The sequence below is a fragment of the Taudactylus pleione genome, unplaced genomic scaffold, assembly GCF_031769625.1.
Source record: "Taudactylus pleione unplaced genomic scaffold, aTauple2 ptg000109l, whole genome shotgun sequence".
Lineage (NCBI taxonomy): Eukaryota > Metazoa > Chordata > Amphibia > Anura > Myobatrachidae > Taudactylus > Taudactylus pleione.
This window is the reverse complement of record NW_028284511.1, coordinates 12,837,299-12,863,297: the sequence shown is the minus strand read 5'-3', so window position 1 is coordinate 12,863,297 and position 25,999 is coordinate 12,837,299. Positions and strand designations below refer to the sequence as shown.

Here is a 25,999-nt window from a genome sequence, read left to right as displayed (position 1 = left end):
AAAATTTGTTTTTTTACGCAGATCCCACTTCGCAGTTTCCTGTTTTCGCAGCTTTTATATTGAATACAGGGATAAAGCGGGCGCGCGCCCGATACTTTATCCCAGGAAAATCTCCGATGTGGAGCGAAAAGTCCAGCACGGACTTTTCGCTCCCATATTGAATACCCCTCGTAGAGACAAACCCCAACAGAGACACCAGCAGGTAGAGAAAGTTTAGAGACACGCCCCTACAGAGACATCAGCAGGTAGAGGAAGCTCAGAGACATGCCCCTACAGAGACACCAGCAGGTAGATTGCTATATATGATAAATTAAGAAGTACTGCTCTCGTGGAAGTTCATGAATGTAAAACAACATGTCAACACCATAAAATTGCCCAATAGCTTTTTGGCGATAGGTAATAGTGTACAGTGATCAGGTTAGACTCAAGACACACACTGAGCAGCATGGGAGGTTCCTGAGGCTCTCACAGACTGTCCTGCCTGCATCCCAAATGTTGATGAGTATAATATGATGAGTTTGGTCGCCATCATTTTGGTAGTTAAAGCATGTGTGGGTGTGTACCTAGGGCCTGTTTCAGAGTTATATGGTATTGCACAGCTTCTACGATTTTGCATGCAGCGGCTGTGCATCAATATGGTAATGACGCAGGAGGTGTCTTGTGTAAATAGATGCTGCCTGCCAGCTTATGTGACTTGCTGCTGCATATGAGGACACAGCCACCGAATCACTAGCGTGAACATTGGCCATCTGAGTAACCCTCAGGGTACTTAGGATGACCAAGAAATTCATGCAGCAATGGTCAGTGAGGCTGCGTTGGGAGATGCAGACACTGGCCTTGGCATGCACAGAAAACGAGGCCAACATGCTCCCATTGTCTGGGATGCTGGCCATTGCTTCCCCTTCCCCGCCCCAAAATGGCTGCAACATGTCAATCATGCTGGGGCTTATGGGACATTGCGACCATCATCACAGACACTAATCACTACAGTACAGACAAAACAATGGGTTTACATACAACTCTGAATCATGCCCATAGTAAGAAATCAGTCATTTGGGACCCTTATGTCATTATCTATCTCAACTAAATCTTGGACTCACATATATTTGAGTTTCAAATAAATCGTGGAGAGATTTATGGCTCATTTATTTCCTTTGCCAAAGCTTCTCACAATCAAGGAGCTGGTTTTTATTCAACATATTTTCAGACTACAAGGGGTTCCATCTAAGGGATGTAGTTATTATCCCAGCTGTTGAGATGCAGGCGCTCAGAATGCTGACACCAGAATCTCGACACCAGTCATATTCCTGGCGCTAGCATACTGTCCCCTGGCATCCCGACAGTAAGTATTGGGGTTAAGGGTTAGGGTTAGACACTTGGTGGAGGGCTAGAGTTAGGCTGAAGGGGAGTTAGGTTTAGACTGCAGGGGGGAGGGTTAGGTTTAGGCTGCGGGGAGGGAGGGTTAGGCCTAGGCTGCGGGGATGGAGGGTTAGGGGTAGGGGAAAGGTAGAATACTTACCTCCTGCTGTCGGGATTGTGACCCAGTCAGGATGCCGGCATCGGGATTCTGATCTCCGGGATCCTGAGTGCTGGCATCCAGTACCCAACCCCCATCTAATACAGTTTCTGATAGGTGTTCTCAGTTTATTGCACAATATTGGAACTGGTCTTCTGGGAAACCACAGGGATAGTGGATGCTGCTAAATAAAATTGTTGACATCACTACAGGTAGGCAGTGTCGGACTTGGGCATGAAGGGCCCACAGGGGAAATGCAATGGCAGGGCCCACTGAAGGAAGGTGACATAAAGCTGAAGGTGTGGCTAGCCGATTGAGTGACTCCCAAATAATACAGATACAATGCAGTGACCACCAGATAATCCAGAGAACAGTGATTGCCATATAATACAGGGAGCATTGCAGTGGCACTATATAATGCAGAGACCATCAGTGACCCATAATGTAACACAGATAATATGAATACAATCCCTACCACCATCACACACACACACACAGAGCCTGAAGTGGAGACTGTGTGCCTGCTGCCACCCACAGGTCCCGCTCAGACTCCCACAGCATGGTAATTCCTGGGCAGGCAGCTGTATTGTGTGTGTGACTGTGGAGTGCTGTGTGCCGCTGTCTGTCTATTCCAGTCTTTCCGACAATCTGGCTGCCTTTTCCAGGAGGAGGCAGCCAGCTCGGCACAGCATGATGCCATTTTGAGGGCGAGGCCAGGGGTGTGACCGCACCATCATGGCCCTTACACAATGCAGAGATTACCGGTATTGTGTAGCCATGGGCGGGGCCGCAATGAAGAGATTCAGCATGATTCATGTCATCAGCTCCATCCAGTCCTGCCACTGATGTAAAGAGGGAGCAGACGCTCATGCCAGCGAGGGTGCAGGGGTGTGTCGCTGGCCGAGAGACTTGCCCACTCTTCCAGGGAACTGGGAGCGACACCTGATTGTCGGGAGGCTCCCGGCAATTTCGGGAGTGTAGCCAAGTATGGTCTAAGCACGTAGCTCTGGGAGTTGTAGTTCTTACGCCAAGGCATCACTACTTCCCAGAACCATGGGCGGAGTACAAAAACACCACAACTGCCAGCAGGCCTTGCGCCTATGTAACGGCATAGTGGCATCACCAGAGACAAGATTGCACCAGACTATACAAAGTACCAGTCAGCCAACTGGAGAGCAGTTGTGTAATAGTACAGTTCATTCCAAGCATCTCCAGGCTCCCCTCCTCTGCCAGAGCACCGTGCTGTGGATACAGCATCGCAGCAGTGTGACATAGTGTGCCCATTATTGTCCCCTATAGGCCCCGTCACTGCTCCTCTGTACCCATTTACTGCCCCCTAAAAAAATGTTACCATCTAACACCATCGAATGGTACAAATACTGCCTTTGAAAGAATAACATTGATATTTTGCAACCATAACATTTCGATGTCCATCCCTACTACACTCTGAAAAGCACATACTGCACGTGCCTGACAATAAACAGGTCACAAAAGACTGTGTACAACAGACAATACACAGGTCAATAAATATATATATATATATATATATCTGGAATTGAGAGCAAGAAAGGGGCGCCACATAGTGCATGAAACTGTAAAACAGAATTTATTGCAGACAGCGGACATAAAACTCGTTCAATGAATATGCGTACCACAATCAGCGGTCAGATACCACCGGAAGTAATACAAATGAAGAAGCCTGAATATCACCCGAACGTTCCGGGGACTCCGTCGGCTATTTGACCAGTAATGGAAAGCAACGCCAAACCACGCCCCAACGCGTTTCGTCATCGACGTCGTCAGGAGGCCTCCTGACGAAGTCGATGACGAAACGTGTTGGGGCGTGGTTTGGCGTTGCTTTCCATTACTAGTCGAATAGCCGACGGAGTCCCCGGAGACGTTCGGGTGATATTCAGGCTTCTTCATTTGTATTACTTGTGGTGGTATCTGACCGCTGATTGTGGTACGCATATTCATTGAACGAGTTTTATGTCCGCTGTCTGCAATAAAATCTGTTTTACAGTTTCATGCACTATGTGGCGCCCCTTCTTTCTTGCTCTCAATTCCAGATAAACCAATACCCGCTTGGATCCGGGTTTTAATGTGGGCAAGACGCCGGCCTGTATGGTACCTGTGGCCTGTGCTATATCTGGTGTCTGTTACACAGATTTACTTTGTTCCAAAAGTCCATTTATTTATTGGATTCTAAAAAACTTTTCACAGTATTATATGTGTTTATGCATTGATTGATTGATTTGCGCACTGAATTTTCTGTATTTATATATATATATATATATATATAGGTCATACTACACACAGAACCAGTGTGTTTGACTGCCGGACGTGAGCCCGGCGGTTCAAATCCTGACGCCGGCAGCCTGATGGAGGAGATCCCAACAGAGGAGGTAAGTTTACTGTTCCTAACCCTCCCCCCCTAACCCTAACCCACCTTTAGGGGTGCCTAACCCTAACCTCCTCCTTAGTGCATAACCCTAACCTCCCCCCGTTAGTGCCTAAACCTAACCCCCCTCCCTGCACTCTAAACTTAACCCTCCTGTTGGGATGCCTAACTCTAACCTTCCCCCTTAGTGCCTAAACCTAACCCCCCCTTCCCCTAGACTAATATTAAACATCACTGGGGGGGTTTCTCACCCTAAGTCCCCCTGGGGCGTCCCTAAACCTAACCCCCCCATCCCCGGCTACGTGGATACTTATCCCCGGCATTGGGCGATCGGTCTGGCATCCTGTCGAAGTTCAGGCATCGGGATTAACATACAGTAGGCATCAGTATTTTGATGCTTATGTTAGATCCCTTGCCGGGATTACACTGTCAGTATTGAGACCGGCGGCCATGCATCTGCCAGTCTCATAACTACATACAGTATATAACAATGCAAAGGTCCTATTGCATAATACACATTAACATATATAACAATATACATATCACAAGAGACAATATAAAACACAAACACCTATAGCAATGCAAAGGTATCACTATATATTGTACAACACACATGCACATGTATAACAGAGCATGGGTCACACTACTGTAGACAGCACACAATCACATACAGTATATAACAATCCAAAGGTCCTAGTGTACAATACATGTATAATAATACAGAGGTATATGCCTAGGTATCACTATATAGTGTACAGCACACATGCACATGTACAACAAAGCATTGGTCACACTACTGTTCACAGCACACAATCACATATATAACAATCCAAAAGTCCTAGTGTACAATACATGTATAATAATATAGAGGTCACACTAGACAATACACAACATATATGACTAGGTATCACTTTATAGTGTATAGCACATATATATATATATATATATATATATATAACAAAGCATGGGTCACACTACACAGTGTATAACATACCCCCCCACCCACTCACTTCTTACAGATGGATCTTTCAGCTGCAGCCATTGACCAGGCAGCAGGAGGCAACAGGTCCCGCAGCTGGGAGTAGGAGGAGCAGCCATAAGACAAGACACAGGGTGACACCATGGGTGTAATGCTTACAGTGGGAGTCAGGTCACTGAGGGCTACAGAACAACATTTGGGATGCAGGCAGGACAGTCTGTGAGAGCCTCAGGAACCTCCCCTGCTGCTCAGTGTGTGTCTTGAGTCTAACCTGATCACCTTACACTATTACCTATCGCCAAAAAGCTATTGGGCAATTTTATGGTGCTGGGACTCTGCACAAATTAATTTTCTTTCTAAACCTTCTCTGAGTCTGACACTAGAGGCTCCACATCCTGTACTGAGGCCACTCCCCCTTCTGTTCTGAACGGCTGACATGCCTGTTTTTAATCACTGGCACTGCTGCTGATTGGCTAAGAATGCACAAGCAGCAAACAGTAATGTACAATCTATTTTACAATCTATTTTACCTGCACAGCACTGCGCTTCAGACACAGACAGGACACATGCTGTCATTGCTGTGTAGCATCCCCCGAACTCCCCCACCAGCACTTTTGTGGCCCATCAAGCCCTGCCCCCTTACTGAAAGGGGCGTGGCCACTGAGCAGTGGGGCCCACCGGGGAATTACCCGGCTCCCCGCTGGGCCAGTCCAAGCCTGCAGATAGGCATATATTGACAAAAGTGAGTTATTTGACCTGCCATCATGCCTGCATCTTTAGCATGCCATCTGAAGCATGGAGTTCGAACCTTACCAGAATTTTAATTAGAGATGTGCGCCGACCCTCGTGTTTTGGTTTTGGATCTGGATCTCCCCTGGTTTTGGATCTGGATTGGTTTTGCCAAAACCTCACCTCCGTGTTTTGTTTTCGTGTTTTGGTTTTGGATCTGGATTTTAAAAAATAAAATAAAAAAAACAGTTAAAATCACATAAAATGGGCCTTTGTTTGTTCCTACAGTATTAATAACCTCAATAACATTTATTTCCACTTGTTTCCAGTCAATTCTGACCACCTCACAGCTCACAATATTGATTTTTTCATCTAGTTAAAGTGCCAAAAGGTTGCATCCAGTTTGCTGGCTCAAAACTGATTGATATAATAATTAATAAAAGTTGAGGACTGTGCAAAGATGATGGTTGGGATACCCTTGAGGATTGAAGAATTGATAGTTGATAGTTGGTGCAGCCCCTGGCTGTAAAATTTATAATAAATTAATTAAAAACAATTCATTGGTGCAGCTCCTGGCTGTAAAATTGATAATAAATAAATAAAAAAAACAATTCATTGGTGCAGCCCCGGGCTGAATAATTAATAATAAAAATAAATTCATTGGTGCTGCCCATGGTTGTAAAATTGATAATAAATTAATTAAAAAACAGTTAATTGGTGCAGCCCCGGGCTGAATAATTAACAATAATTTAGTTAAAACAGTAAAAAACTATTCATTGGTGCAGCGCCTGGCTGTAAAATTGATAATAAATTAATTAAAAAACAATTCATTGGTGCAGCCCCGAGCTGAATAATTAACAATAATTTAGTTAAAACAGTAAAAAACTATTCATTGGGTGCAGCCCTTGGTTGAAAAATTAATAAAAAGAAATTCATTGGTTCAGCCCCTGGCTGTAAAACTGATGCTAAATTAAATTAAAAACAAATCATTCGTTCCTAAACCAACCATAACATTAATTTAAAATGTCAGGCAGCAATGCTTCAACCAGCACATAATGGACAGGAAAAAGGTGCAAGATGGAATAGTCTTTGGGCCCTCCCACGCACCCTTATGTTGTATACGAAACAGGACATTCACAGTTTAACAAACCAATCAGTTCAGTGACAAGGACTGGCAATTGTGGCTGAAATGAATGGTTTGTTTGGACCCCCATAAAACTAGCTGCCAATGTGCATTGGACACGGATATTAAAATGATCCCATACACAAAATGGCTTTACATTAAAAGTTGTCGTCGTCCTCATCCTCGTCATCCCCATCAGTGTGTACATCCTCTTCTTCACACAATATTAATTCGTCCCTGCTGGAATCCATCATAGGCGTCTTTGTAATTTTTTTATGCAATTGTTGGTAGAGGTCTTTCTCGTGGAATTTGTAATTCATTTTAATGAACATCATCTTTTCCACATTTTGGGGAAGTAACCTCCTATGCCGATCACTGACAAGGTTACCAGCTGCATTGAAAACTCTTTCGGAGTACACACTGGAGGGTGGGCAACTTAAGTAATGCAAAGCCAGTTTGTGTATGGGACTCCAAATTGCCTCTTTTTCCTGTCAGTACTGAAGGGGACTGTCTGACATGCCTATTAGGATATTATCTCTGAAATAGTCCTCCACCATTTTGTGAATGGAGGCCATATCACACATAGTCACGTAGAAGACATGTCACTAGTAGGCAGTTCTCTCAAGCCTGACCAGATGTCATTTTTTGGTGAATGATCTGCATGACCAGCAGGCATTCTGTAAGGAAAATTGAGTCTTTTCCAGGCAGCTGCAGAAACTGAAGGAGGAGATGATGGTGTTTCACGTGTGGCTGCAGCTGACAATTTTTTTACCAACAGCTCTTTGCATAGTTTTAGATTTTGGTCTGTTGGAAAAAAACTCACAAGGTAGGACTTTAACCTAGAATCCAGAATGGTCGCCAATATATATATTTCAGATTTCAATAGATTGACGACTCTTAGATCCTGGTGAAGTGAATCAAGGGCTTAATCCACCAGTCCGACATACCTTGCGCAATTGCTCCATTTCAGCTCCTCCTTCAGTTTCTCCAGCTGTTTTTGCAAAAGTCTGATAAGGGGAATGACCTGACTCAAGCTGGCATTGTCTAAACTTACTTCACGTGTGACAAGTTCAAAGGGTTTGAGAGCCTTGCACAACACGGAAATTATTCTCCACTGCGCTTCAGTAAGGTGCATTCCCCCTCCACGGCCTATGTCATAGGCTGTTGTATAGCCCTGGATGGCCTTTTGCTGTTTCTCCCTCCGCTGCAGCATATAGAGGGTAGAATTCCACCGAGTTACTACCTCTTGCTTCAGCTCATGGCAGGGCAAATTTAACAGTACCTGCTGGTCATGCAATCTTCGACAAGCGTTTACCAAATGTCTAAAATATCCAGATATTTTGTGGGCCGTGGAGAGCATCTCCTGCATGACCCTGTCATTTTTTAGAAACTGTTTCACCACCAAATTATTTGTGTGAGCAAAACATGGGATGTGTTGGAATTCGCCCAGATGTAATGCTCTCACAATATTGGTGGCATTGCCCGAAATCACAAATCCCGAGGAGAGTCCAAGTGGGGTAAGCCATTTAGCAATGATTTCCCTGAGTTTTTCTAAGAGGTTCTCAGCTGTATGCCTCTAAGTAAAACCAGTTATACAAAGAGTAGCCTGCCTGTATATCAGCTGTCTTTTGGTAGGTGATGCTGCTGCTGTTGCTGTTGTAGGCAACACACCTACCCAGTGGGCTGTCACAGTCATGTAATCCTTAGTTTGCCCTGTCCCACTTGTCCACATATCAGTGGTCAAGTGGACAGTGGGTACATAGGCATTTCTGAGGACATTAATAAGGTTTTTTTTAATATCCTTGTACAGACTTAGAATTGCTGTTCTAGCAAAGTGGAATCTGGAATGGATCTGGTAGTGAGGACACAGGACCTCAATTAACTGTTGAAAACCCACTGCAGTAATGGCGGATACTGGATGCACATTTAATACCAGCATAGCTGTTATGGCGTCAGTAATCTGCTGTGCAACTGGGTGATTGCTGTCATACTTGTTTGCCCTTGCAAATGATTTCTTGACAGTTAATTGTTTTTTGGAGGATACACTACAAGTAGTCTTCCTCCTGGTCCCCTTCTGGGATGAAGATCCACTCACAGCAACAAGCATAGTCATCAAGGATCCTTCTGAGGAATAAGAGAGGAGTCAATCATGCTTTGAATAGCAACTATGGATGCAGCAGGAATACTCCCGATGACGAATGAGGACATTGATGATGCAGGTGTTGGTTTTGGAGATTGAAGGTGCTTGGATCCCACAGAGAGGGAGCAGGTAAGTGACACTGGACTTGTTACGTTTTGAGTTTTGGAACTTGGCGACATACACTTTGATATTTGATGAATGCACTCCAAGTGACATAACAAGGAGGAGGTTCCTAGGTGGTTTAGGACCCTCCCTCTACTCACTCTTGCTTGGCAATGGTTACATATGGCTTGATAACTGTTGTACGGATTGGGTGGTAATAGTTCCAAACATGAGAAGTGGATTTTCTTGTCTTTTGCCCCAGCACCACAACAATGGGCTTTGGCTTTTTCAATCCATGGGCAACAGCTGTTGCCTTACTTACACAAAGGACATCCTCGGCATCAACATCCTCATCACCAACATCTTCATCATCAACATCCTCATCACCAACATCTTCATCCTCAACATCCTCATCATCCTTAGCACCTTCAACTACCAAAATATCCTCCTCCTCCATGTGCAATTCCACAGAAGCATCATCATTGGCTACGTCTGCAAGATGTTGACTGCCCTTCCCCACATTTACAGAGGGCCCACAAATGTTGGAACTTGGAGGAACCTCCAGTACACTAGTATTTTGGTTTGGCTCACACATGGCAACCGCGGACATACTTGCACTCTGCTCGGGGATTTGTGATTTCGATTTCTCAGGGCACACAGTTGGTTTTTCAGGAGCTGTCTTACTCTTCTTAACAACTTTACATTTTTTAATGGTACCACCACTACTACTACAAGCATAAGGGGTATCAGAATCAGAACCAGCAGTCATCATAAATAAAGGCCTGGGCCTTATCCTTTCTTTGCCACTTCGTGTAGTGAATGGCATATTGGCAAGTTTTTGTTTATCTAAAGGCAACCTGCCTTTCGATTTTTTTACTTTACTACAGTAAAAGTAGCTTTACCATATCCTTGGCTTTACTTAAGCCCTGGGGCATGGGCCTTCATAGAGGACAAGGAAGTTGATGGCCTTGCATTATCATGATGACTGCTGGCGGCAGCTACATGTGGTTCTTGGCCTTTCTCTCCTGTCATGTAACAGCCCTCCATATTTTCTGCAGTCTTGAAGCAGTGTCACAAACACCAATAGTGTGGCCAAGGTGCTGTTACAAAATTCACACACGTGTTGTTGTCCACACACACAAAAAACTATACAAAAGACACATTTTTTGGGGGGGGGGTCCAGAACTTGGGCCCAGAGCACATATTGATGACGACTGGAGTCGGGGCAGCACTAGGTTGCAACTTGCGTTACTCGCTGTATCTTGATCTTGTGCAGCTAAGCCTAACAAGTACACACACACAGAAAATACATATACAAAAGATACAGTTTTTTTGTGGGGGGGTTTTCGGGTCCAGAGCTTTGGCCCAGACCACAGATTGATGACATCTGGAGTCAGGCAGCAAAAGGTTGCGTTGCTGTATCTTGTGTGGCTAAGCCTAACACACACACACAGAAAATAAATTGACTATAGACTATTTTTTTTTTGTTTTATTTTCGGGTCCAGAACTTGGGCCCAGAGAACAGATTGATGATGACTGGAGTCAGGTAGCACTAGGTTGCATTGCTGTATCTTGTGCGGCTAAGCCTAACATGCACACACACAGAAAATAAATTGACTAAAGACTATTTTTTTGTGTTTTTTTTTCAGGTCCAGAACTTGGGCCCAGAGCACAGATTGATGACGACTGGAGTCGGGCAGCACTAGATTGCAAATTGCATTGCTGGCTGTATCTTGATCTTATGCAGCTAAGCCTAACACGCACACACACAGAAAATAAATTGACAAAACATACTATTTTTTTTGTGGTTATTTTTTGGGTCTAGAACTTGGGCCCAGATTGATGATGACTGGTAGGGTCTCGGTGACCGCAAGCCCTGGAGTGATTTTGGCTCTTTCAGAGCCAAAATCACTCCCACTGACATCACTAGTGATGTCAATGGGGCCGGACCCAGACAGTAAGCGTTCCCATGGGAACACCTCCGTCTGGCAGCCACGCCCTCGGCACGCCCACCAAAGGGGGCGTGCTGTCACTCACCATCAACAGCACGCCCCCTTTGGTGCGAGACCCTTAACGACGGCTACCCTGTCGGTATTTGGGTCTTGCACATGCGCATGACGGAGCTCCCTCCGTCGTGCGCAAGCGCACTATGGCACCATCGACCCGCTTGCGAGTGCTCAGCGCTCGCGAGCGGGTCAGAATCAGGCCCTGTGATCACACTGCGAACATGGATGCACATAGGAATCCACCGCAGTGAGTGACAGGTTGTCAGTGTTTGGGGGTGGTGACATGGGGTGGTCCGAGAAACACAGACGTGTCTATCCATTTAAACGCCGTTACAGGGGCATGCATAAATTAGCCACTGCGAGTGCATACGCAGCTCTGCGTGTCTAAAGAAGAGCCTCCAAGGCTACGGCAGGTCTGACCTGCCGCAAGGCCAAGATGGCTGCCGATGTGCGGCGATGTTACCAATATTTAAGCAGGTATGCATTGTCGCAAGCTGGTAAGAAGGCAGCAGAGGGCGTCTGTATGCTCAGGTGATGTTTGCTAACATTAGCATATTTTCATAGCTGTGTTGCATATGAAATCGCAGCTGTGATCGCATTAGCGTCCATCTCTGAATCAGACCGCAAGTCAAGATCTGTTGCTGTAGGACTTAATAGAAATAAAGGGGCACTGATTAGGTCTTTCTCATGTCTCTCCACAGGAATTGCCAGATGACCTGCATGATGTTGGCCAAGCTATAGACGTGGACATTCTGTGTTAGAAAATAAAGGGTACATTTGCGGTTAATAGTACTTTGTGCTCAAAATTATTTTAAAAATCATTTTTCAATTATTCTAAATCACTATTGACAAATAAATGTAAAGAAAATGCAAAACAAATTCTAACATTTCCCTTTAATGATTGCAAAAATCTAAAAAAAATAATTCAATAGTTATGTGACCTAGCTAAATCTAGTTATTATACACATTTGTTTAACATAGATCGAATTTACTTTTTAGACCCCAAAATAAAAAATTTTCCTATTAACAATCCAGCTAAAAAAGCTGTTTAATCAGAATCCTTACTATTTTAGACACATTGTTATACAATGTAGAATAGGAACTTTCAATGCAAATGTTCTAGAGCAATCTCAAAAGTAAATACATAACTTTACATTTTTTTACAAAAGGTAAAAAACCCTGAATAGTAAGCCGAACATTGGAATGTTTGACTGTACTGTATTTGTATTTTTTAAGGCCTTGATAATAAACAGAGTGCCCCTCCAGAATAAGGAGCTCATTCAGACCTGTTCGCAAGCGGCCGCTCACTCATACGTGGCTGATGTTAAGCTACTGCGGATGCACACGCTTCGTTCTGCACCTGCGCAAACTACTTACAGCAATCGGAATCCTCTCGCTCGCCCAGCAAAGAAAGCCCAGTGTAATGAGTGACAGGAGAGGCTGTTTGTGGGTGTTAACAGGGGCAGGTCTCTAATAACGGGGGAGTGGAGGTGCCTGAGTGTTTCAACGCCATTTGAGGCGTGCATAATTAACAGCCAGCGTCATAGTACACGTCACATGCCAGTTTTTTACACTGAAGTCCTCGCAGTGCACTATATTTCAGTGATAAACTCATTGATAAATGAGGCTGTCAGAATGTAGACAAAATATAAACACCATAGTGTCGACAAGGTAAGAATGTTGACATGTTTAGAATGTCGACACAATATGTTGACATATTCACTTACTTTAGTTTCACATTTTTAAAAACATATTTTATCTTTGTTCAAAGGTAGGATTTTAAAAATAGTCTAAAAAAAATAATACACAAGAGACACTGCCATACATAGGTGACTGTTGGTGTCTTCCACAAAATGTAGCTCTTTCCTGTGAATAGGAGATTATAGGTATGAGGTATATAGACTTCGAACTACAATTCTCTGCACAAGATTACTCAGGTAAAAGTCAACAGTACAATATAATGAATGCAGGTATTTTTATGACAATCAATCAAACATCTTATCCATTAACATGTAGTTCTAACATTACAGGTGTACAAACCTGACATTTGTAAATTAAACTTTTATTTTTGTATCATTTGGATGCAAATGATGAGCCAACAGCAGAGCAAACAAATACAGTACCTACCTGAGGCTACTGAAGAGGATAATCCAGACACCTACATTCAGTCTCATAAGCAGAGAGCTTGACCTTCAGAAATTCACTAGAAAAATAGCATTTAATAGATACTTCCTTAAGACATCCATTAACAGAACAAACCTAAAAAGCAGTTCTGACACAAATACCTCTTTTCCATCAAAGACCCAGGTCCGAACACGCTTCTAAATCGAGTCAGACCCAGGACAGACCCATTTCACACTGCAGCGCTGACCCAGGTAATTCCCGTGTTGGCGCCATTTACACTGTACCCGTGAGCAGTGGAACTCTTCTGCTGGCGCTTGCTGATATTTCTATACAGATCTACTGCACTAAGAATGATCATTATAGACTACTGTTAGCGTATAACTGTGTGGCCTTTTGGTCCTTCCCCCAGTTTTATCTTATTTTACCAATACATTTATAAATCTACATGATACTGCATACAGAAAATATTTTTTTGTATTATACATTTGAGTCAATGACAGATATTTATCTACACACAACATCAGCAAGATTATGAAGAAGTGGATTAATGAATGTAAATGATGGGACAGTCCCCATGGATCTGTTCATATGTTCCTCATTGCTGATACAACACACACTGGGTAGGTTTTAATTTTAACCTGATGATATTACATCTTTCTATTGAGGAAATATCACTGTGCTGGAAAACAAACACTAAGGACATTCTGCATGAGACTTATATTTATTAGGCATGTGCACCAACCCCCGTGTTTTGGTTTTTGATCTGTTTCTTCTTGTGTTTTGATTCTGGATTTGGTTTTGCCAAAACCGCCCCTTGCGTGTTTGGTTTTAGATCTGTATTTTTTTCTAAAAATAAAAACAGCTAAAATCACATAATTTGGGCCTGTTTTGTTCCTACAGTGTTATTAACCTCAATAAGATTTATTTCCAGTCAATTGTGGCCACCTCACTGCTCACAATATTGATTTTTTTTATCTAGTTTAGGGCCAAAAGGTTGCATCCAGCTAGCTGGATGATTAAGCTAAGCGACAGCAGTGGCAGGCACTAACATGTGGCAGTTCAGCTTTCAACATGGCACAAAGTGGCATTGCAGTGGTAGAGAGGATGGCAGTTTATTAACCTTTACGACCCCTAGGAATTTTAAAAACCAAGTATGTTTTCCTTAACTAGGTCAGAGGCCTGACGGAGTTGGAATATGTTTATGGACTGAAGACAGGGAAAGGACACAAGGATTGATTCGTTTCTAATTTATTTATTTTAATGTTTTGATTCTTAAAAAAAATTCTGAGGGAAGATCAATCTAGGATCAAGTTTTTCAGTTCCTAAAAGACATATTTCATTTGGAGGAGGTTTTTTAATTTTTTATACATCTAATAGAAATGAGGTGGCCTTGCTTGTGGAGATGCTGCTAGAACATACTGTAAACAGATGTTTACTTTGTAATCAGGGAGGTTGTTAGAGATAATGGGACCAAGACTTGCTGTTTACATCAGAGGTAAGCAGCCTGTTGTTCCCCAGCTGAACTAAAACTCCCAGCATCTGTGATGTTTGCTGGGCCTACTGGAAGTTATTTGACAACAACAGGTGGTGTGCTTCAGGTTACCTCAGCCTGCTTTACGCACTGTACCATGTAAATATGTATGTATGTGACCAATATACAAAACTAATTTTTGTATTACACGTATTTGCACATTATTGCACACATCCTGGCAGGAAGATGCTCTGTGCTTCTGCTCATATTTGCCCACCCCATCAACTTGTTGGTTCAGAATTAAAAATAAATAAATAAAGGGGCATACAGGAGATGCTGTCTGCGGCCATTACAAGTTCTGGACATTCATAAACCATAAAATTAAAAATGTCAGGCAGCAGTGCCCCAAACAGCACATATATATATGTGAAACAGGATATTCACAGTTTAACAATCCAATCACTTCAGTGACAGGGACTGCCACTTGCGGCTGAAATGATTGGTTTGTTTGGACCCCCACAAACCAAGCTGCTAATGCGCAGTGGACATTGGTGGCAATGATCCCACACACAAACTGACTTTACAACATAGGTAAAATCAGATGTCATCATCGTCATCATCATCCCCATTAGTGTGTACATCCTTTTCTTCAGACAATATTATTTTGTCCCCACTGGAATCCACCATTACAGGTGCCTCTGTATTGTTTTTACTTAATTGCCAGTAAAGTTCTTCCTCGTGGAATTTGTAATTCATTTTGATGAACATCATCTTTTCCACATTTTGGGGAAGTAACCTCCTATGCCGATCACTGACAAGGTTCCCGGCTGCGCTGAATACTCTTTCAGAGTACACACTAGAGAGTGGGCAACTTAAGTAAAGCAAAGCCAGTTTGTGTAAGGGACTCCAAATTGCCTTTTTTTCCTGCCAGTAGTGAAACAGACTGTCTGACATGCCTATTTGGATGCTATCCCTAAAATAATCATCCACCATTCTCTGAATGGTGACCATATCAGACAAAGTCATGGTAGACATGTCACTAATTGTAGGCAGTTCTTTCAGACCCAACCAAATGTCATTAGGTTTTGATCACTGATCTGCATCATCAGCAGTGGGTCTCTTAGAAAAATTTAGTTTTTTCCTGGCAGCGCAGAAACTGAAGGAGGAGATGCTGCCGTGTCACGTGCTGCTTGAGCTCACAAATTTTTGACCAACAGCTCTTTGCATCTGTTCAGATTTATGTCCATCGGAAAGAAAGACACAAGGTATGACTTAAACCTAGGATCAAGTATGGTTGCCAAAATATAGTGATCTGATTTCAAGAGATTGAAGATCCTTGGATCCTGGCAAAGTTAATGAAGGGATTGATCTACAAGTCCAACATACTTAGCGGAATCACTCCATTTCAGCTCCTCCTTCAGTTTCTCCAGCTGCTTTTGCAAAAGTCTGATTAGGGGATTGACCTGACTCAAGCTGGCAGTGTCTGTACTAACTTCACATGTGGCAAGTTCAGAGGGTTTGAGAACCTTGCACAACATGGAAATTATTATCCACTGTGCTTGACTAAGGTGCAATCCCACTCCTTTCCCTATATCATAGGCCACTTTGTAGCCTTGAATGGCCTTTGCTGCTCCTCCATCTGCTGAAGCATATAGAGGGTAGAATTCCCCCTGGTTACTACCTTTTGCTTCAGCTGTTGGCAGGGCAAATTTAATAGTACTTGCTGATGTTGCAAGCTTCGACATGCGGTTGCTGAATGTCGAAAATATCCTGAAATTTTTCGGGCCACCGTGAGCATCTCCTGCATGCCCCTGTCATTTTTTAAAAAATGTTACACCACCAAATTAATTGTGTGAGCAAAACATTGGACGCATTTGAATTCACCCAGATGTAATACTTGCACAATATTGGTGGCATTGTCAGAAATCACAAATACCGAGGAGAGTTCAAGCGGTGTAAGTCATTTTGCAATGATTTACCTGTGTTTTTCTAAGAGGTTCTCAGCGGTATGCCTCTGAGTGAAACCAGTGATACACAGAATAGCCTTCCTCTGAATGAGCTGGCATTTCTTAGATGCTGCTGCTGTTGCTGTTTGCACTGTTGGTAGGCAATACACCTATCCAGTGGGCTGTTATAGTCATGTATTCTTTAGTTTGCCCTGTCCCACTTGTCCACATATCTGTGGTTAATTGGACAGTGGACATTATGGCATTTCAGAGGACAATAATAAGGTTTATTTAATGTCATTGTACAGACTGGGAAATACTGTTCAAGTGAAGTGGAATCTAGAAGGGACATGGTAGCGGGGACAGAGGACCTCAATTAAATGTCTAAAATCCACTGCATTAATGGCGGATACAGGACGCACATCTAATACCAGCATAGCTGTTATGGCATCAGTAATTTGCTGTGCCACTGGGTGACTGCTGTCATACTTGTTCCCTCACACAAGGATTGTTTGACAGTCATTGTTTTGTTAAACTACTAAAAGTAGTCTTCTTCCTGGTCCTCCTCGGGGATGAACATCCACTCACAGCAGCAGCAGCAGCAGCAACAGGCATAGCACTCAAGGATCCTTCTAAGGAATTACAGATAGGAAAGGAGTCAGTCATTCTTATGAAATTGGATACAGGACTACTTCCGATCATGATTGAGGATGTTGATGATGATGCAGGTGTTGGTGATGGAAATTGCAGATGCTTGGATTTAACAGAGAGAAGGGAACAGCTAGGTCATACTGGACTGATTGATACATTTTTAGCCAAAGTTTCTGAATTTGAAAAAACAATTTTGAATCTGATGAGTGTGCTGCAAGTGACATGACAGGGAGGAGGTTCCTAGATGGTTAAGGTCCTTACCTCTACTCACTCTTGCTTGGCAAATGTTACAGATGGCTTGACAACTGTTGCCCGGATATGGGTGGAAATAATTCCACACATGAGAAGTGGATATATTTGTCTTTTGCCACGGCATGACAACAATGTTCTTTTTCATACCATGGGCAACAACTGTTGCTTGATTTACACAAACAACATCCTCGGCATCAACATCCCCTTCATCAACAACATCCTCATCATCCTTGTTAGCGCCAACTACAGAAATATCCTCCTAATCCTGCTGGGGCAATCCCGCAGAAGCATCCTCAATTTCTACGTCAGCATGTTGACTTGTGCTGCTCATCCCCACATTTGCAGAGTGCACACAAGTTAAGGAGAATCCCACTCAAGTACAGAATTAGAAAGGTCAGGCTCACACATGGCAAATGCAGACACACTTGGACTCTCCTTGGGGATCTGCGACTTTTCTGAGCACATAGTTGGTTCATGTGCCTTAGTGATCTAAATTTTTTTGACACGTCTACAGGGAGAAGGGCTTACATCATCGTAAGATGCAGAATGATCAGTCATAAATAAAAGCCAAAGCCTTATACTTTCCTTGCCACTTCATGTAGTAAATGGTATATTGCCATTTTATTGTTTCTCTGCAGCTAACTTAGCTTTTAAATTTTTTTCTTTAACACTGTAAAACATTGATTTTAATTTAAGCTCTTGGGCATCAGCCTTCGTAGATGACGTTGACGGCCTTGCATCATCATCATGACTGCTGGCAGCAGCTGAAAGCCTGGTATGTTGTTCCTACTCTCCTCTCAATTAATTGTCCTCCATATCAACAAACTTACACTGCAGTCTGACCGGCAGTATCACCAAACAATATTTTTTTTGACACTGGGTAAGAGCATAAATGAGGCAGCAGCCCCTTGTTAAACAACAAAGACAGAACCCCTTTTTGATGGACAACTAAGCTCCCCTGCCAAGTGCAGACAGACCACCTGCAGAGTCACAAATACGTGGACGATAAACTGCGGCAGTGTCACTGTTCAATAATAGTGCAGCTAAGTTGCTAACGCACACACAGAAAAAAAATATTGCTGTTTTCTTGTTTGTGGATTGATATTGATATTATTAATTTAATATAACTTTTTTATTTTTTTCACACTGGGGAAAGGCACCCCTGAATGAGATAGCAGCCCCTTGATGAACAACACAGACAGCACCCCTTCTTGATGGACAAAGCACCCTTGCCTAGTGTGGACAGACAACCTGCAGAGTCAAAATATGGGGTGATAAACTGCGGCTGTGTCACTGTACAAATAATAGTGCAGCTAAGTTGCTAACGCACACACACACACAAAAAAAAGTACTTTTATTTTTTTTACACTGGGGATTAGCACCCTTGAATGAGGCAGCAGCCCCTTGATGAACAACACATACAGCACCCCTTCTTTATGGATAACAAAGCACCTCTGCCGAGTGCAGACAACCACATGCAGAGTCACAGATACGTGGACTATAAACTGCAGTCTGGCCAGCAGTATCACCAAACAATAATAGTGCAGCTAAGTTGCTAACTAAAAAAAAGCACTTTTATTTTTTTTTACACTGGGGAAGAGCACTCCTGACTGACAGAGAACCCCCCTAGACAACACAGCACCCCTGCAACCCTGGTGCCTTGATAGACAGGACAACAACAGCGGCCGTTATGTATAATATAATAACAGCAGCAGCCCCTTGATTGACAGGACAAGTGACACAGCAGCTGCAGCACCCACTGAAGCCCCCATTATATACTGCAGCCCCAGCCCATTTATGGACAACACAGCAGCAGCCTTCAGCCCCAGACCATGACAGGACAAGTGACAGCAACATGTCTGGTCAGTTCACTTTCCACATCCTGAGTGAAAATGGAGCCGATCACTGGGACATTTATAGAATCAAAAATCCGCGAGAATCCAACAGCGGGAGGATGACGTTTTGCCTTGGTTCTCGCCTCGGATCTGGAAGTTCAGGTAGGTCCAGTTCTCTGAGAACCGGACCCGCTCATCTATAATATTTATATATGTTTTAGCAAGTTGGATTATAATTATCAATAATTCTAGTAAGAGAGCAACTACTACCTGTAATAATACACAATACTATAATGAACAAAGTATGGCTTTATTTCTATTTAATATTTCATATATCTAACAATAAATTTTGGGCCTAAACTGGATGAAAACAATATTGTGAGCTGTGAGGTGGTCAAAATTGACTGGAAACGTGTGGAAATTAATGTTATTGAGGATAATAATACTGTAGGAACAATAAAAAAACTAATTATGTGATTTTAGCTGTTTTTATAAATTAAAAAAAAAAATACAGATCCGAAACAAAAAAAAAAAACTGCAAGGCAAAACCAAATCCAGATCCAAAATACAAGGAGATACAGATCCAAAACCAAAACAAAAACACGGGGGTCAGCGCACATCCCTAGTTATAATATATCATATATATATAACAACAAATAAATCGATGAAAAATCTATGGAATCAGTAATAAATTATAGAGCATTGATAAGACTAATCAAATGCGTAATACTGGTATACATATCACACACACAACACATATAACATAAAATCATCAGGAGTTTGGATCCTTATAAAAAAAATGTGGTTCCCCCCCAAAAATGGGTGGTATAACCCTTAGCAGGTTCCACATAGACAGTAGCACTGATGTTAATGTAGATAGTCAATGTTCACATTAATATAAGCAATGAAGTGTTTTACAATTGCCAGCTTACACGCTAGCCTAGGCACTATTATTATGATGAGCAATCACTCATTATAATTAGGGGTGTGTACCGGCCACTTTTTGTGTTTTGGTTTTGGATCTGGATCTTTCTTCGTGTTTTGGATCTGGATTGTTTTCTTTCCAAAACCACCCTTCCGTGTTTTTGGTTCTGGGTTTTGTGTTTTCGATCTATATTTTTTAGTAAAAAAGCATAAAAACAGCTAAAATCACAGAATTTGTTTTTTTTTTATTCCTACGCTATTATTAACATCAATAACATTAATTTCCACTAATTTCCAGTTTATTCTGAACACCTAACAGCTCACAATATTGTTTTTAGGCAAAAAGGGTGCACTGAGGTAGCTGGATGACTATGGTAAGCGACACAAGTGGGCGGCAAAAACACTTGGCCCATCTAGGAGTGGCACTGCCGTGGCAGACAGGAAGGCAGTTTGAAAAACTAGGCCCTAAAGAGTACATACTTGGCGCTGCTACTTTGTTGATGAACGTGCGGCTAACACGCACACAAACACAGAAAAAGAAAAAAAAAGAAAATGTTTTAATTTTGGGGCACTTTGGGGGTTACACCACCCTTCAACAGACCAGCCGGCCCTTGACTTATGACACAGGCTCATGCTTGGCACTGCTACTTTGTTGATGCACATGCTGCTAAGGCGCACAAAAACACAGAGAAATAAACACTTTTAAAATGTTTTAATTTTTTTGGGCACTTTAGGGGATACACCACCCTTCAACAGACCAACTGGCCTTTGACTTATGACACAGGTGCACGTTTGGCGCTGCTACTTTGTTGATGCACGTGCGGCTAATGCGCACACAAACACAGAGAAATAAACATTTTTAAAATGTTTTAATTTTTTGCCCACTTTGGGGGTTACACCACCTTTCAACAGACCAGCTTCCCCTTGACTTATGACACAATCGAATGCTTGGCGCTGCTACTTTATTGATTCATGTGCGGCTAAGGCACGCCACACACAAGTCACAAACACAGAAAAATATATTTTGTTTCTTTTTTCCGGCAACACCACCCTTCAACAGACGAGCCAGCCGGCCCTTGACTTATGACACAGACGCACGCTTGGCGCTGCTACTTTGTTGATGCACGTGCGGCTCAGGCGCACACAAGTCACAAACAGAAAAATAATTTATTTAAATTTTTTTCCGGCACTTTGGGGGGTTACACCACCCTTCAACAGATGAGCCAGCTGGCCCTTGACTTATGACATGGGCACACGCTTGGCACTGCTACTTTGTTGATGCACATGCGGCTAAGGTGCACACAAGTCACAAACGCAGAAAAAGATTTATTTTATTTTTTTTGGAGCACTGACCAGCCGGCCCTTTATTTATGACACAGGTGCATGCTTGGTGCTGCTACTTTGTTGATGCATGTGCGACTAATGCGCACACAAACAAAAAAATATATATTTTTTTTGCTCTTGCGGGGAGCACCCCTGATGGACAGAGCACCCCCTGGACAACACTACAGCACCCCTTTAAGACTACAGCCTTTATGGGACAACAGCATTGCACAACACAGCCCAGCCAGCCCCTATGGACTTTGTACACAGCCCCTATGGACAACAGCAGCACCAGCACAGCAACCCCCAACCTCCCTCTATGGATAACACAGCCTTTATGGGACAACAGCACTGCACAAGACTTTGGACACAGCCCCTATGGACAAGAGCAGCACCAGCACAGCAAACCAACACCCTCCCTCTTCACTGTCCACAGCCAGAGTGAAAAATGGCACTGACACAAGGACCTTTTATAGAATCCAAAACCCGCAAGAATCCGACAGAGGTATGATGACATTTTGCCTCGGTTTCAGATCCGAGCCAGGTGGGAAAACCTGAGCATGACTCGGTTCCCAGCTCGGATCGGGGGAGCTCGGGGGGGGGTTGGAATTCAGAAATCCAAACCCGCTCATCCCTAGTTATAATATTAAGAGATACCCTCCTAGTTCCCCGATGTGGAGGACAGTGACAGCACTTGGCTGGTTGGTATGTAATTCTAGGTCAAAGTCTGTTTTCACCACTGAGCAACCGAATAAATGGAGAAATACCTCTAAGGAATAGCATCCAGATAACTGCTGCGAGTCCCCTTCCTGATCTGTCAGCTTGGGGCAGCAGTATAAGTAACTCTATGCATTTCACCTGATACTGCTGGTTTCCTCAGGATTGCAGAGATACCAATACATATGGCAGCTTTTTCTTATACCCACCTGGGTTCCATGTATTAAAAAGTTCCTCCTTACGCCCTTCACTGTCACATCCCATCGAGACATCCATCCTTACTGCTGATAAATCTCAATATCAGGCTAATGTGAATTCTGCACATGTGGGCTGCATTCATATTTCTATTTATAAAACATACTGGACATATAACAACATATTGTACATTAAAGTGCTTAATATATATATATAAGTATATAAAATAATGATTAAATTGAGTCCTAAAATATATACATGTATAAATATATCAATGTATAAATATATAGATTTATTGGTAAATAATTAACAGATATACAAAAAAACTCTATAAACCTAGAAAAAAGTTTTAATTTCTATTTCCATATTGAGTCACTTGGAGCTAGAGTTTCAAGTTGAATATCATCTTAGCCTCCTCTTTTGCTAAAACTTTCCCCATAGCGTCTCCTCTCCAATTTTGTTTGATCTTTTTTAGACCAACAAATTCTAACTGGGATGGGTCACTTCCATGGGTCTCTGTAAAGTGAACTGGTGTGCTATGATGTTTTTCCTATATATTGCATACCGCATGGGAAGTATAGCAAGTAGACCACCCCTGAACTGTCGCAGGTAACATTTTCTCTAATTTTAAATTCTTTATTATTAGCTCTTGACTTAATTCCTTTAATGGATTTGGTGCTGCTGCTACCCATTTTTTTTACATGCAGTACATCTACCACATTTTACGAAACCTCTATTTAAAACCACCAACCAGGTCTTTTTCCTCCTTTTCTTTCTCTGATAGGCTTTTGACCAGACTACTTCTAATAGTGGGTGCTTTTCTGTGTACTAATCTTGGATGGTCTGATAAATAATCTTGTAGACACTCATCTCCTAATAAGATATGCCAATGTTTACAAAGGCTTTTCTCCAACAATTTACTTTGTGTCAAATAATTAGTTGTGAACAAGGGGCAGTTGTGGTCTTCCTTTTCTTTGTTCTTATATTCTAGTAAACTTCCGTGATCTTCTCCACTACATTATTCACCATCTTCAACTCTTCTTCTTTGTAATTCTTATCTTTGATTTGTTGTACTAATTCCTTAGATTGGATCTCATAGTCTTCTTGTCTAGAGCAGTTTCTTTTTATACAATGTACTTGGCATCCAGGGATATTCTTAATTCTTGCTCTGTGGTGATTGCTTGTGGTGTCTAAGTACTGTAACTTTTACAGTCAATCGGCTTTGTATATGTCTTTGTTTCCAATTTATTGTCCTTTGGGAAAATGGTGAGGTCTAGGATATTCACACTTTTTTCACTAACCTCACTTGTAAACTCCAAGTTCACCATGTTCTTATTAATCTCTGCAATGAATGTCTCAAATTCTTCCCTCTTGCCTTCCCAGACTATAATTATGTCATCTATATATCTTACCCATACTTAAATGTTCTTCTTATACCTTTCATTAGTCCAAATATTTTCGACATGCCATTGTGCCAAAAATATGTTGGGGCAAAACGTGTCCCCATCACTGTTCCCTTTCGATGTAAGTAAAATGTATCTTTGCACAAAAAATAATTATGTTTCAAAATAAAATCCATTGCCTCCACTATGAAATCTATTTGGACAGTTTGTAAGTTAGAGTGTTCTCCCAATCTTTTCCTGACATTTTCACAAAATATTCTATAATATACATGTATATAAATACTTAATATCACATGTTCCCAACAAGTAGTTTTTTTTCTTTCTATAGTCTAGCATATTCAGGACCTGTGTGGTGTCTTTCAAGTACCCTTGCTGTTATTTCACAATGGGTTGTAGGAATGTGTCTACATAGCCCGACAGATTCACCATAAGTGACCCAATACCTGCTACTATAGGTTTACCCAGAGGAGATTCCAAGTTTTTATGCACCTTCAGTAGATGATAAAACAGAGGTATCAAAGGATTCTTTGGGCAGATATATTCAAACTCTTTTTCTGTTAAGATTCCCTTCTCCCAATGACTTCTAAAGAGGGAAAGGAGTAGTTCAATATATTCTCTGGTGGAATCGTTCTTAAAGATGCAGTAAGTTTTATCATCCCTCAGCTGTCTCATTGCCTGATCTTCATATGTACTTCTGTCCATAACCACAATACCCTCACCTTTGGCCGTGGGTTTGATATCTATATTCATATTTTCATTAAGGGACTTCAAGGATTACTTTTCTTCTATTGTAAGATTCCACTTTTTCTTGTTCACATTCTTAGGTATTTTTCTGATATCTTCTTCCACAAGCTTCTGGAATGAGGTAATAAAGTGTCCTTTAAGATTCTGCAGATAGAATGTAGATTTATTTTGTAACTTAGTATGTATAAATAGATACTGACCTTCTGTACCCATTTCTTCTTACAGTATTTTTGTCATTTATGGAAGTATTTCTTTAATGTTAGCTTTCTTATAAATTTGTGTAGATCTATTAACGTATCGAATTTACGTAAGTTATTCATTGGGGCAAATTTCAAGCCCATAGTTAATAGGCTTATTTCTGCTTTATTCAATTTGTTTTAGCTTATGTTGAAGATGCCCTATCCTGATGTGTCTTCGTTCCTTTGTTTTTTTTTCTTTTTTTGACTTGGTCTTGACACCTCATTTTTCCAGCTTGTAGCAGAACTTCTTTTTTTACTTTTCATCCTGTTTCATCCTAGCAGGACCTCTAAAATCTTTGGGAATGCTCCCGTATTCTGGTTGGGAACATGGTTGTGTACCATCTCTAAAAAGTGTCCATATAATCATCAGCATCTCCATCTTCTTCTGATGTCCAACAACTTTCTCCCATGTTTGATTTAATCTTGGAATCTATCTGGTTCATCAGTGTCCATGCTGATGTGCCCAATTTTTCTTGATGGTCATTTATTCCATTATTATTTATCTATCTGAATGTTCTTTGAGTCTGATTTTATTATTATTATTATTATTATTATTATTATTATTATTATTACCAGTTATTTATATAGCGCACACATATTCCGCAGCGCTTTACAGAAAATATTTTGGCCATTCACATCAGTCCCTGCCCCAGTGGAGCTTACACTCTATATTCCCTATCACATGTGCACACACATACATACTATGGTTAATTTGTGTTGGGAGCCAATTAACCTACCAGTATATTTTTGGAGTGTGGGAGGAAACCAGAGCACCCAGAGGAAACCCACGCAAGCACAGGGAGAATATACAAACTCCGCACAGGTAGGGCCATGGTGGGAATCTAACCCATGACCTCAGTGCTGTGAGGCAGTAATGCTAACCATTACACCGTCTGTGCTGCCCTGTTCTTTTCTTCTTCCATTCTCTCTATGTGGGGGGTTCTTCCTCATCCTCTCTTCTATTCCTCTTGATCTGTTTTTATCTTGAAAAAAATCCCCCCTCTTTATTGTAAGCTCTATCTTTCTCTGCTGGTCTAAATCTTCTCGTATTTATCCCTTCCTCTCTATCATTCCATCTCATCTCTAGATATTGATACCTTTCATTTGCTCAAGTTGTTATTACTCCTTCAGCCTTTCTATATTTTTGGGAAGTGTAACAGTCATAAGTAGAATGGGTGT

General features: G+C 42.0%; 1 protein-coding gene across 1 annotated transcript in view; it reads right to left on the bottom strand.

The window, feature by feature from the left end:
- Nucleotides 1-24,587, bottom strand: part of LOC148525283 (4-galactosyl-N-acetylglucosaminide 3-alpha-L-fucosyltransferase FUT6-like) — an 87,481-nt gene extending 62,894 nt beyond the window's left edge. The window contains exons 1-2 of the mRNA XM_088471084.1: nucleotides 24,281-24,587; nucleotides 23,645-23,818 (exon numbers count right to left, since the gene is read on the bottom strand). Coding sequence (XP_088327210.1) covers nucleotides 23,645-23,818; nucleotides 24,281-24,587 — 481 coding nt within the window. The remainder of the gene's footprint in view (nucleotides 1-23,644; nucleotides 23,819-24,280) is intronic.
- Between the last annotated feature and the right edge of the window lie 1,412 nt (nucleotides 24,588-25,999).